Source organism: Capronia epimyces, assembly GCF_000585565.1.
Source record: "Capronia epimyces CBS 606.96 chromosome Unknown aczIQ-supercont1.1, whole genome shotgun sequence".
NCBI classification, from domain to species: domain Eukaryota; kingdom Fungi; phylum Ascomycota; class Eurotiomycetes; order Chaetothyriales; family Herpotrichiellaceae; genus Capronia; species Capronia epimyces.
In genome coordinates this window covers 512,133-524,956 of record NW_006912904.1, presented here as the reverse complement: position 1 = coordinate 524,956, position 12,824 = coordinate 512,133, and the positions used below count along the sequence as shown (strand labels likewise).

Below are 12,824 nucleotides of genomic sequence, written 5' to 3'. Positions count from 1 at the left end.
AAAACTTCCCAGCCCGATTGCAGAACGGGATTGTATCATGCTTGCTGTATACATGCGGTGCCGGACGCTGGTCGTAACTGGTCTAACAGCAACCGCCAGCGGATCCTGACTGAACGCCCTGACCTTGGCCGACTTGAACAGTGGGCTTGTTGTTGACTGTGGTTGTTCCCATGCGCTCCTTGATTTGTCGAGCCATGGTCAAGAACGCCTGTTCGACGTTGGACGCGTTTTTGGCCGAAGTCTCCAAGAAGGGAATTCCGAGGCTGTCGGCGAACTCCTACTGCCTGGTAAGAAACTGCACGACAGGGGGTGCGCCGTAAAGAAAAACCAACCTTTGCCACGGTGTACTCGACCACTTTCTTGTCTGACATATCACTCTTGTTGCCGACGAGCAGCTTGTTGACACCCTCGGTGGCGTAGCGATCAATCTCCTGCAGCCATTGCTTGACATTGTTGAATGAATCCATGTCCGTTACGTCGTAAACCACGCAAATGCCATGTGCGCCGCGGTAATAGGAGGATGTAATGGTTCGGAATCGTTCTTGACCGGCGGTATCCCACTAGCTGGTTGTTAGTAACATGTCGTGATAGTAACCATTGACTACACGTACAATCTGGAGTTTGACGGTCTTTCCGTCGAGTTCGATTGTTCGGATTTTCTGTGACCGTGTTAGCCCACTCCTGAACCTCGGATCCCGCAAGGCAACAGCCCGGGATGGTGACAAACATACGAAATCGACGCCAATCGTAGAGATGTATGACTCAGTGTATGTGTCATCGGCAAATCGCAACAGAAGGCAAGATTTGCCAACGCCGGAGTCACCGATAAGCAGCAGCTTGAAGAGGTAATCGTATCTGATGGCGGTGTCAGTCTTCGAGGCCAGAGCACCGGCGGAGGAGCGCAGTGGAACGAAATCGCGGGCGCGTTTGAGAGAAGAGGACTCTGTTTTCAGTCAGCAAGTCCCATTCGACGCCTACAGACGACTGTCTGTCAAAGGTTGGCTGTCGTGATGACTTACTACTCGGGGTTCATGGTGGCGGATGGTTGAATGAGACGTCAGAGGAGCAGCTGGAGCAGGAGACAAAGAAGTGGAGGTAGTGGTCGCTGGACTGAAAGACTCAGGCTGTGAAGGAGTCCAAAGGCGGATGTTGCAGCAAGGTGCGAGTGAAGAAATGAATATTAAGAAGGGAGGCTTTGGTTTTGCGGCCAAGTTGGACAGTTACAGGATGCGTTAGGAATTGGGACGTTGGAACGGACAAGGATGGGATGATGGGGGCCGCCGTCTCTCTCCTCTCTCTCTCTCCCAGGCGCCTGGGGGATTCGCCCGTTTAGGCTGCGCCGAGCGGCTACCGGTCACGTGAAACCTGCCAGCCATCCCGTGCACTGACCGACCGCATGACATTTGATCGTGACTGGGACGGTGATAGGTTCACCTGTTTGGCACATCACTGTGTCAGCCTGCCTCTATCAAGCACCAGCAAGCATACGCCAGGCTGAACCTTCAATGACTCGTGCTTGGATTCTGGTAATCAGGCGACCTCTATCCGGTCTATGCAATTGATTGCAGTGTCTACCCTAGGTGCTACCCGCCTAGCGGCACTTCGATGGCAGTGACCCATCCTCAAGCATATCCATGGCTCTTCAACCATTCCAACAACCGGGCTTCATCACGTTGCTTGTAGCTAGCATTCCCGGTGATGGTGTCAGACACTATCACCAAGCTCCGGTTGAATGCCGCCGTGTTTTTGTCCTTGAAGAACTCGGCGATATCATCTCTGATTGCCGTATCCGAGTATTTGGGCAATCCCGTCTTGATCCACCGGTCAATCACCACATTCGTCACTCCAAGTCTCTTTTCGACCCTCTCCCAGTTCTTCTTGGTGAATTCCCAAGCCACTCGTCGAGTGCCATTGTTGGCTGCCACGGCCAGGATACCTCCATGTGCGTCCTGAGGAGGTACCTCTTCGGAAGTCACAAACTCAAGCAAATCCCAGGCATGGTCTGGGTTTTTTGATCGACCCAGCGCTTGGATGCTGATCTCTCTGCCATCCACAGACGTGGTTTTCTTGAATTCGGCTTTGATCGTATCGTATTCCTCCTGACCGCCGTTGGCAACAGCCAGATTGAAGATGACGCCCCGGAGATTTTGGTGAATGGCCTTTTCGTCACCGCCCTTCCAAGCCGCAAACTTCTTCTTGCCTTCTGCGATGATCCCTTGGTGTCCAGCTCCTGCTGCATAAGCAAGCAGAAGCTTACGTGATTGACCCGTCAACCATTCTTCATCCTTCGGGAACTCCCAGCCAGTGGCTTCGGCTGCGGGGGAAAACAGCTTGAGAGAGAACTTCTTCAGCCCCTCGGAGATCTCTTTGTTTTCGGCGAAGACAGCCCGAACCTTGGACAATGAGGTTGCAATTTGTGACCAGACCAAGAAATCCTTCTCTTCCCGGAAGCCTTCCAATAAAGACAGAAGAGCAGCAGTAGTTCCGCTGCCTGAAATAGCCAAGGAAGTAGCGTCTCCCAGCAACCCGATCTTGTCTTCTATCGACAGACGGTCTTGACTTTCTCCAAGCTTCAACAAACGTTGTGGTGGATAGTTTGTTCGGTAGAAACCGCTCTGGTCTGCATTGATCTTGTAGAAACTCTCGTCCACATCACGCACGGTATCTTCCTTGACCGTCAATGCACTGTGGACAACTTTTGCAGGCGTGCCTGTCTTGAGACCCACGGGGATCCACCAGGTAGTCTCATCCTCTTCCGGTTTGACGTCCCCCGTGGTCAGGTACCTCGACTGACGAAGAGTTATCTGCCCTGGTTCCTCAGCAACCGTAACGACCGGGAATCCAATCTTGCGGATCCAAGGGTCCATAAAGGCCTGAACATCCTGGCCCGAAGCAGCGCTGAGGGCTGCCCACAGATCATTTGTTCGTGCGTTCCCATAAGCATGAATCTTGAGATAGTCTCCAACGCCCTTCAAAAACACCTCCTGCCCTAAGTGATTGCTCAGCATGCGGATGACGGAGCTTCCTTTCAGGTAGGAGATATGATCAAAGATCTGATCGACTTCCAAAGCATTTCGGACAGGGACTTCGATTGGATGCGAAGCGCGCAGAGAATCGAGTTCGAGGGCTGTTTGTACAGCTTCAGCCTGTATTCATGTCAACAACGATAGCAACAAAAGTACCTTTTGACATTCTACGCACCACAAACTGACTCCACACCTTCCATTCCGGGTGGAGATGGTCGACGGCAAGCCAACCGACCCAGGTAGCAAAGCCTTCGTTAAGCCAAAGCTCATTCCACCAATCCATAGTTACCAGGTTGCCGAACCATTGATGAGCGAGTTCGTGGGCAACCACGTACGCGACTCGATTTTGAAATCGAGCATCCGATTTCTCCTCGTCGAAAAGAACGGCTGTTGTTCGATAGGTTACCAGCCCCCAGTTCTCCATGGCTCCCATAGCAAATTCATGTACCGCCAGCAGGTCGGATTTCGGAAGGGGGTAGTCGATTCCAAAGACTTCGGAGAAGTAATCGATGGTCTTGTGGGCATGTTCCAGAGCAAAGCGGCCCTGTTCTTTGAGACCACGGGTAGTATAGACTCGAACGGGCAGGTTTTTGCCGTTGTATTTGCGCTCGGTAAATGCTTCGACGTGCTCGAAATCGCCAATGGCCCAAGCGGCCAGATAAGTGCTCATAGCGGGCGTTTTCTCAAAGGCAACTTTCTTTAGCCCGTCCTTACTGCCTTTCGTCACGCGTTTCTCAGGCATGTTGCTCAGAGCCACCAGGTCATCTGGAATCTCGACCTCGAACTCAAATGATGCTTTCAAGTTCGGCTCGTCAAAGCAGGGGAATGCTCTCCGGGCCTCACAAGCTTCGAACTGGGTGCTGAACATGTAATGATGTTCGCCATCCGTTGGCGTACCTGAAGCCGGAGTTACGACTGGCTTGTACTTTGAACGGTAGAACCCTGCCATAGCATTGTTGATTGTGCCCTTATATTTGATGGCAATCACAGCATCACCAGCAGGGATGTTCGCCGAGAATTTGATCGTGGCTCGCTCCTTAGTCGTATCGTAGGAAACATCGGTCATCGAGGTGATAGGCACTGTATTCATCTTAATACCAGGTAATCAGCAGGTATGGCATTCGGAACAACATACATCCACCGTCTTTACTAAGAACATCCGCACCACTGATCTCGAGCTCTTTAGAGTTAATCACCAGTTCCTGCGTGTCCCCCTTGACCTTGGAGTCGATTTTCACCAGTCCATCGTAGGACCATTTCCCTCCGTACTCGAGATTGAACAGCGACAGGTCATAGTTTATAGGCTTGATAGTATCTGGTAGGATCTCTCTGTCGGTAGGAGATGCCATCGTTCTGCGAGCCTCTGCAGAGCAGAATCGTGTTTGTGAATGTTGCGGTGCGAGGCGCCTTGAAAGTGTCGATCTCGTGGTGCGGACAGACAAAGAGACCGTGCCGAGAGTTCGTCTCGAACAGAAGGAAGCAGGACCAGCCTTTAGAGCAGAAGAGAAAGCGAAGACTGCAGCAGCGAAGTTAAACTCCAGCATTCAACTTGTCTGCCCAAGTGTCGGCCCGGAATCGATCAGGAGGATACTACAACAGGAGCACGCAACAATCTGCTTGATGACGGACAAGCTAGAACGGCGGACGACAACAGCTGCGTTTGAACTCCAGCTTGTAGGCCAAACACCATGCCCCGCACCGCTATAGTTACCTATGTGGCTATGTGCAGTCATTCACGGCTACACCTCGGAGTCTGGGGAGCCAGGCTTCCTTAGCCCGTAACCTCCACCGCATTCTCCAACTTGAAGCAAGGTACGGAGTACGGTACGCTCCAACTTAGCATTCTCGCCTGTTGTTGCATGCGACCCGATCCACGTCCTTACTTCTTCTCTTCCTATCCGCACGGTTTTCGCCCAGGTGATGCCGGCGTCAGGGGATGAGTATGTCGCGGACGGATCTGACGATGATCTCCCACGGCGGCCCGGCCGCTCGCAGGCTCGAAAAGCAAATACTCGCGATTCTGCTCAAAACTTCGAGGTAACCCGGACATGGGACTTGTTGACTGAGGGCGCCGATGGAACCATCACGGGTGCCGTGGAGGGCTTACTAGAGGCCGGAAAGAGAAAGAGGTATGTGATGAGTAGACAATCTGCTTGCGTCTGCTCTTGGGTGAAGACACGAAGAACCACTCTAACATTTGCCATCCGTGCAGACTCTTGAAAGACACAACTCCGCTCCAGCGTGGGATCATTCGCCATGTTATTCTAATCCTTGACATGTCGCTGTCCATGACTGAGAAAGATTTACGTCCAACCCGCTACCTCCTAACCCTCTTATACACCGAGTCCTTCATCAGAGAATTCTTCGAACAAAACCCTATCTCACAATTAGGCATTGTGGGCATGCGCGATGGAATTGCCATCCGGGTGAGCGACATGTCGGGCAACCCAAACGCCCACATTGCTGCCATTCAGAAGATCCGCAAAGAGGAGCCGAAAGGACAGCCATCTCTGGAGAACGCCCTCGAAATGGCTCGGGCAGCCCTATTCCACGCTCCCAGTCACGGCACCCGAGAAGTTCTGCTGGTTTTTGGTGCTCTACACACGTCGGATCCTGGCGATATCCACCGTACAATTGAGACTCTTGTGGCCGACAAAATTCGAGCTACAGTAATAGGTCTGGCGGCGCAGGTCGCCGTGTGCGCCGAGTTGGTCTCCAAAACCAATGACGGCGACTTGTCAAATTATGGTGTTGTACTTCACGAGCAGCACTTCCGCGAATTACTCATGGCGGTGACTACGCCTCCAGTCACGAACGAGTCGACCAAAGCTGCCAGTTCTTTGCTGATGATGGGCTTTCCATCACGCACGGTGGAGGACCACCCTTCCCTCTGCGCCTGTCATACTAAACCCTCTCGCGATGGGTATCTTTGTTCACGATGCAGTACGAAAGTGTGTAGCTTACCGAGCGAATGCCCTGTGTGCGGGCTGACGCTCATTCTCTCGACCCATCTCGCCCGAAGTTATCATCACTTATTTCCTCTGGTTAACTGGCTTGAAGTGCCCTGGTCCCAAGCGTATCGCAGCAAGGCTTGCTTCGCATGCCTCAAACCCTTTCCCGTAGCGCCTCCCCGGGAGCAGTGGGAAACTTTGAAATCAGCATCGAGCAGCAGGTACGAATGTCCAGTGTGCCACCATCATTTTTGCATTGACTGCGACCTTTTCGCACATGAGGTCGTGCACAATTGTCCAGGTTGCCAGAGTGGGCGGATGGAAACAAGCCTGATGGGCGAGACTGAGACGCAAGGCAAAATTGATCATGATGACAAGGCTGAAGCGACGGGAAATAGGAGACTAGCTGAAAATGGAGACGAGATGAATGTCGATGGCTGAAGCCACAGGCTACGGCTTGGATAAATATGTACCACGAGGGATGATTAACATGAAATGGCATAATACACACGAAGATACGCTAGGTCTCTCAGACATCTGCTTACAACCGTCCACTGAGGACGATATTGCCAGTCAATTACTCTGGGCAGCCGTTTTCTGCCTTTTTTCTCAACTTCTGGAGGTGTTGCTTCGCTTCTGGTCTCGTCACCACTTGAATGAGCAACGGGATGAGACAATCTTCCATGTTCGTTCAGGAGGGGAAGAAAAGGCAGGGAGAAACAGACCAAATCGAGAGGCTCGAGAGGAGACTTTCTCCCTTTTCAGCTTTGCACCCTTGCTGAAATAAGTGCACTCCTCTATGTCCCCCGAGGCCATGGTCATTACTGAGTCATCCAGGCAATAGCACGCCATCCTTTCCCTTCTTCCACCGAGCTCCGTCTTCAACTTCTGAGGTGAGCCAGGCAAAAGAGTGGGGGTTTGGAGGGACTGTTGTCTACAAGATGTCCTTGTTTTTGGTGGTCGAGGTGATACCTGCTGTTTGGCTATTGAGGGAAACACTCTGGGTCGTTGCTAGTCAGGTGGGTGAGAGATTCCTTTCCCGTCCAAGGAGGCGGGAAGTCTTCCTCGAGACTAATAGTGGAATTGATATTGGCCTAAGCCTGAGATTGAATTCCAGCAACATTTGGCCCCAAACGCTCTGATTACAACAGATATGATCTCCCAGGACAGGCTCTTCCTTTGGATACGACGGGTTTCGAACAAACTTCTCTAGAGAAATGAAGTTTGGAGGTTTCCCTAAGCTCGAGACTGGAGACTCCCAGATCTGTCCAGGTATTTCATTTGTTGTGCGCTAGGATTGGATACTAGGAGAAAGCAGCTTAAACCGGACAGATCTATATCGAAGCATGGTACTTTCTGATGGAGATGGTCGAAGGCCTCTGAGCTGTCAGGTTAGAGTTGTTCAACCACTCCTACTCCGGGCAGGGTCAAGGGTAGCGGTCCAGATATGAGCAGCTTACGTTTCAGTATGCCCACGAAGGGCACTTATCTAAAACATGGCTGTGTGTTTGCTCGGTGGAGGACTCATACAAGGTTTGCTTCGGTGGTTGTTTCTAGGAACACCTCCCCTCCTGCACCAGCTACAGAGGATAGGTTGTTTGCCAGACAAAGACTCTCTCTCTCTCTCTCGTCTGCGATTGCTTGTCAGGTCCACCTCAGCCTCAGCCCTTAGCAGTAGCGGTACAATACCCAATACACTCTTTGCTGGAAAAGAAAGAATGAAGCAACACCAAGGATGATGTGCCGGACGATCTGCTATTAGCGGCCTAAGGAGCCAGGACTAACAGGCAGCTGACAGGCACCTAACAGGTAGTAAGGTACCAGGAAATCAAGAGCAGCCAGTCACATAGAACTTTTTGGATTGTTGTTTAATGCACGCGCGGGCGGAGCCTGCCTGATTTCCGGTTGGTCCAAGCATGAAACTGTCAGACAGCAGGCTGAGTCAGCGGCGGTGACATGCTGGCTGGATCCTGGCCGGGTGTCCCCAGCTATGAGCCACCTAATGTTACCTGCTAGGTGCCCCTAAGCCTATTCTCTACTCTATACATACCCTGTCTAGGCTATGCCTACCCCGTGTAGTCACTACCTAGTAGGCACCTAGTAGGTACATAGTACCCTAGTTACTAGTGGCGGCCCGATATCTCTGGGTCAGACATAAACCAACTCCCTGCTGAGATAACAGGCGCCTACCACCACTACTCCTAGCTACTAGTAACAGCAATCCCCCCCTGCTACACCTCGCTACCTGCTGCACGACTTGTCCAGTCCCTCCGCCTTCCACCCTCCACCCTCCAACCCACCAATCCGTTGCAATTCATTTCAGTTCGCCCTCCCTTTCCAGGCCTTGCTTGGGCATCGCCTTCATCCACCATCCCGTCTTTTGTCCAGGGTCCAGCCTTAACAACCCAAAGCTGGGTTCCAAACAACGCTTGCCAGATATCGAACGCGTAAAGGCAGCACTGCACACTGCACATTGCACACTGCATCAGCCACCGTGGTCAGTTTCAGGGCAACAGATATTGATATTCGCGATACGGCTGTGTCGTTATACGCCGAGAGCAAATCTTCAACCTCACTGTGCGCACCTGACGCCTTAAGTTAGCCATCGAGGATGGGTCTTGAACCTCAGAACAGGAACCGCGTCATGTTCACCTGCCCAATATGCTGAATATCGACTCCGATGTGAACGCTTCGCATTCTGAGAGAAATTTTAGCAGGCATTTTGTGGAAGAGGTCACTTTTGCCCGTGAGATAGCTAGAACTCGCCACAAACTGTTCTTGCCGAGAAACCTTGCGCGAGTTTTGGCCCATCATCAACGGGTCTGTGAGGCGAAATTGACGTCTACGGACGCGTCAACGAGCCCGGCGGCAAAATTCAAGTTGTGCAATTTTGTTGACGAGCTGGTCGGAGAGACGATCCCGAGTGCGGCTGGGGCCGGTGCGGCGGGACATTTGGTGGAAGGCTCGCCGACTTTGCAAGTGCCCCTCGCGCGTTCGAGCGAAGCGCATTCAAACCCACCAGAAATGGCGTCCAGCTCGCGCTCCCCGGCATTATACCCAGAAGGGGTTGAGAGGAGTTCGCGCCGCAGTATTCGAGGCCTTCTCGAGAGGGTCTATGAACGGCCCGAGGCCGAATTACTCTTGGACTTTGACAGTATCAGGAAAAAACTCAACTTCAAGACCAACCATCCGGATGAGAATGAGAGGCCGGCAAAGCGCCAAAAACGGGATGTCGTCAAATGTCAATGCCATCTCACCATTTGGGACAACCGTGCTGGCCATGAGGTAGTGTTGACTACCAAGTCGACCTACTGCCGGTTAACCACGACCGAAACCGCGTTGAACGGATACTTCGTCGACATAGAGCTGGACAAGTCCTTTGTCATCCAGGCGGACGACCTGAAAGTTTCAGTCCCAACCAAGGACGGGTCTATTTTGGGCTTCACCGACAAGTATTTTCTCGAAATCAAGATCATCCCATGTCGGAATGGAAGCTTATGGCCGCCCATCCCGCTGCTGGGCAAGAGTGACGGGGACCACTTTGCCCGCGACGCCAGGAAGACAGGGCCGGAAGACTTGCAAGGCGCGGTGGTGGCAAGGTATACACACCTACCACAGGCTCCCGACCCAGATGTTCCATTGAGCGTCTTTTTCCTGCATGAAGGACGGACATACCGAACGAAATACGGTCTTCAGGTGTTATCTGCCTGGCAGAGGTCTACCGAGCCCAACAAAACGCTGAAGCCTAGGAACAATGGCTTCGATCCGGACTCGTTTCGGTCTCCAACACCAAACGGTGCACCGAACGGTGTCGAGCCCACGCCCGCAATAGACAATGATTCAACTGCTGCGATAGTCAATCAAACCCATCACCAACCGCAAATATGTTATCACTTTTCTATCGAACTCGCGGCCCAAATCGCCCCCAAACCCCGCATTATGACTGTCAGCGGCTATCAGTGTACAATGTGCACCTGGAAGACGTCGAAGCTACAAAACCTGCAATTTCATCTGACGACAATGCACTCCAAACTCAGTTTCACTGTGCAAAGGCCACGACGAGACCATGTGAGCAATGAATTGAGCCATATCCAGATCAATGTGAACTGGGCCACTCCACCCGAGAAGCAGGGAGGAGACACAAAAGCCATTGCATGGCAAGCGCCCGCCCACCCCTGCGACCGGACGGATTGCCTCGAAGGCCATCACAGCTGCGCGAGCGAGGAGAATGACACAAGAAGTGCGGTCGCGAAACCTCCAGCGCCTCCTTTAGCGAGTGTCAAGAAATCTACTTCGGGGTTCCTCCCAGCCGAGGATGTGCCCGATTTCCGCGAACCAGAGCGTAACAGATACCGAGCAATCCGACTCGAGTCCAAATATGAAGAGGCGGTGCCGGTGTACACATCCGTCAGTCATCGACCCGTGTCTCCAAGCGAGGACCCTCGCAGTGAAACCGATGATGAAATCGACAGTGTGTGGCAGATTGATCTACACATGGAACGACTCGACTTGGCGGCCAAACGTGAAGGCTGGAGTGATTACGAGCGCGAACTTCGGAAACGTTGGGACAAGCATCGAATGGAAGAACAGCTGGAACATTCCAGGTATCTGTCCAACAGTCTGATTCGGTTCGTACGCAAACATCGAAGCTGGATTAGAAAGGGGGATGACGAATTGCTCGTGGTGTTTTTCGAGTTCCTGGAAGACCTCAAGGACAGTGGTGTCATTGACGACGATGTTGTCTCGGACGTAAATGAGCTGGTTTTTCAATTTCAAGAGTCACCGGGAGCCAGTCCGGCTGTGGATCCACCTTCGAGGACCAGTTCGGCGATGGAATCTTTTACTATGACAACCAGGGGCCGCCATCGACGTGAAGTAGAATCCCAGGCGCCGAGGAATGCGAGACCGCAAAGTGAACCCGCCTCAAACCACACGCCTAGGTCGGGTCAGTCCTCAGCAGCGATCAAGAATCGAGACTTTATTTGTGGGCACTGCGCAAAGCTGATCATAAAGCCGATGCAGAATACGGTCTTGTGTGCAGACCCGGAATGTCAGACACCCACTGTGATGTTTCATCGAAAATGTGCCCGGCTGCACCTTGGATTCGATGTCTTCCGCGGACAGTCGCTGGAGCAGATCAAAGGCAAGAAGCCCATGGTCGCCATGGGCCCAACTGCTAGTCCGAATACACCTAGCGGCAAGTCGAAGCCAAAACTTGATTTCCCTGTCAATACCTGGCGCTGTCCGAACTGTGCCAAAAAACAAAAGGCCGTGGCGAGGGAGGATCTTGTCGTCTCCCCTGCGATGAGGTCTCGTGACCGCGGGACTGCGAAATGATGGAGATTCTGCTTTGCATGGCGAGCGACGACCGGAGGACAGAAAGATACTACCATGTCTATCAGGATAGGGATGGCGGGGAGGGAATTCGTACAGCCATTCCGCAATGTTATCCAGCGGCTGCATTATCCAGCGACTGCGGCCTGCTCCAGCAGGAAAGCTATACGTAGGTACTGCCAGGGCTGTCCTTGGGTTTGGGCTTGGGCTTGATCTAAGGCCAGAGTCAAGCTTCTTTCTGCGAATGCTCGAACGGGATGCAATCGAGATTGGAAGCATCTTGCTCACATGTACTGACGAGTGTGTATACCATGAATGCAATGCAATACAATGCACGTACTGTGCCATCCCGTGCTCTGCTGTAAGCTGTAAGCCGTCGAATGACAACTTCGTTCCGCACTTGGCTGTATACAAGGTAGGTAGGTCAGTAAAAATACTCTAAACGTTGAGGATGTTTTCCATCCATATCACATCTCTATACCCAATACCCAATACCCAAGACCTAATTCTGTGTGAATTAGTCACTTCAGCTGTTTCTTCGCCGTCATGGCTTATGGCGGTTTAGAAATTCGTGACAAACTATATTCCAATATCTAGGTATATTATAATCTGATCTGTGTTCTATACGGAATATTCAATCTCGCCCGGTTCTAGCTGGAGCTTGGTATTTATTTCCCTTCGTTCCCTTCGTTCCAAGCCAATCATTGGGTGAAGGTTGAAGGTTAAGTAAGTTCTCTAACACTGTGGAAGACGATCACTGGGTGAAGGTCGAAGATTAAGTAAGTCCACTAACACAGTAAAAGAAGGGGAATTTCCTACGACGAAAGGAAACCGTTTAGATGATATATGCTCTGCTCTATTGTAGAAAACAATCACGATTTTGGAGTCTCACTCGGGGTCTGTTCTTATTGCTCCACGCTGCATGGCAGTAATAATAGTATAGTAATAGGAATAGTATACTGTCTATATATGTATATCTATTGGTAAAATATATTTCACATGAAACCTACCACCTACTTCCCAGGCCGCGGATGACTCTCGGTAACTAAGGTAACCGGGCAGGTGGGGAAGAGAAGGAAGGTTAGGAAAAAAGGGACCGAAAGGAACAGGAACAGGAACCGGAACAGGAACAGCATCTCCACGGAAACAGGTATTATGATCTTCTGTCTCTCTTGTCACTATGTAGCTAAGGGGAGGGGGGAGGAATAGATACTTAGTATTAATTGAATATGTGTTCGCCTTCGTTGCTCGGCTTCCGAGACGTATCGTAACGTAACGTAGCTAGTCAGCCTTGCTATAAGCCGCCCTGGGGAACTCGGACATCTTCAATTCGGACACTGATAAAACGCAGGGAAGTTCTTGTCCGGACACTGGTTAAACGCAGGGAAGTTCTTGTCTAAAGGCGAGTGTGTGGAGGACTATATGAGGGAACTTGGAGCAGACCGCACCAGAGCCAGACCAGAGTAGTAGAGCGGACCGCTACCGCTACCGCTGCTTCTTTTCTTGATAGACC

The 12,824-nt window shown here is 51.8% G+C and overlaps 4 protein-coding genes across 4 annotated transcripts; 2 read left to right on the top strand and 2 right to left on the bottom strand.

The window, feature by feature from the left end:
* Nucleotides 1–82: 82 nt before the first annotated feature.
* On the bottom strand, nucleotides 83–1,447 carry A1O3_00201 (GTP-binding protein ypt1; the record flags this gene model as incomplete). The annotated part of the gene is made up of 5 exons (XM_007730351.1): nucleotides 83–277; nucleotides 333–560; nucleotides 612–659; nucleotides 732–943; nucleotides 1,390–1,447. The coding sequence occupies 5 exons, from the start codon at nucleotides 1,445–1,447 to the stop codon at nucleotides 83–85; spliced, it is 741 nt and encodes a 246-aa protein (XP_007728541.1).
* A 175-nt stretch (nucleotides 1,448–1,622) lies between these two features.
* On the bottom strand, nucleotides 1,623–4,375 carry A1O3_00200 (glutamyl aminopeptidase; the record flags this gene model as incomplete). The annotated part of the gene is made up of 3 exons (XM_007730350.1): nucleotides 1,623–3,146; nucleotides 3,202–4,106; nucleotides 4,162–4,375. The coding sequence occupies 3 exons, from the start codon at nucleotides 4,373–4,375 to the stop codon at nucleotides 1,623–1,625; spliced, it is 2,643 nt and encodes an 880-aa protein (XP_007728540.1).
* Nucleotides 4,376–4,946: 571 nt separating this feature from the next.
* A1O3_00199 (transcription initiation factor TFIIH subunit 2) lies at nucleotides 4,947–6,418 on the top strand (the record flags this gene model as incomplete). The annotated part of the gene is made up of 2 exons (XM_007730349.1): nucleotides 4,947–5,155; nucleotides 5,239–6,418. 2 exons carry the CDS (start codon nucleotides 4,947–4,949, stop codon nucleotides 6,416–6,418), a joined length of 1,389 nt encoding a protein of 462 aa, XP_007728539.1.
* A 2,220-nt stretch (nucleotides 6,419–8,638) lies between these two features.
* Nucleotides 8,639–11,314, top strand: A1O3_00198 (uncharacterized protein; the record flags this gene model as incomplete). The annotated part of the gene is made up of 1 exon (XM_007730348.1): nucleotides 8,639–11,314. One exon carries the CDS (start codon nucleotides 8,639–8,641, stop codon nucleotides 11,312–11,314), a length of 2,676 nt encoding a protein of 891 aa, XP_007728538.1.
* Nucleotides 11,315–12,824: the final 1,510 nt, after the last annotated feature.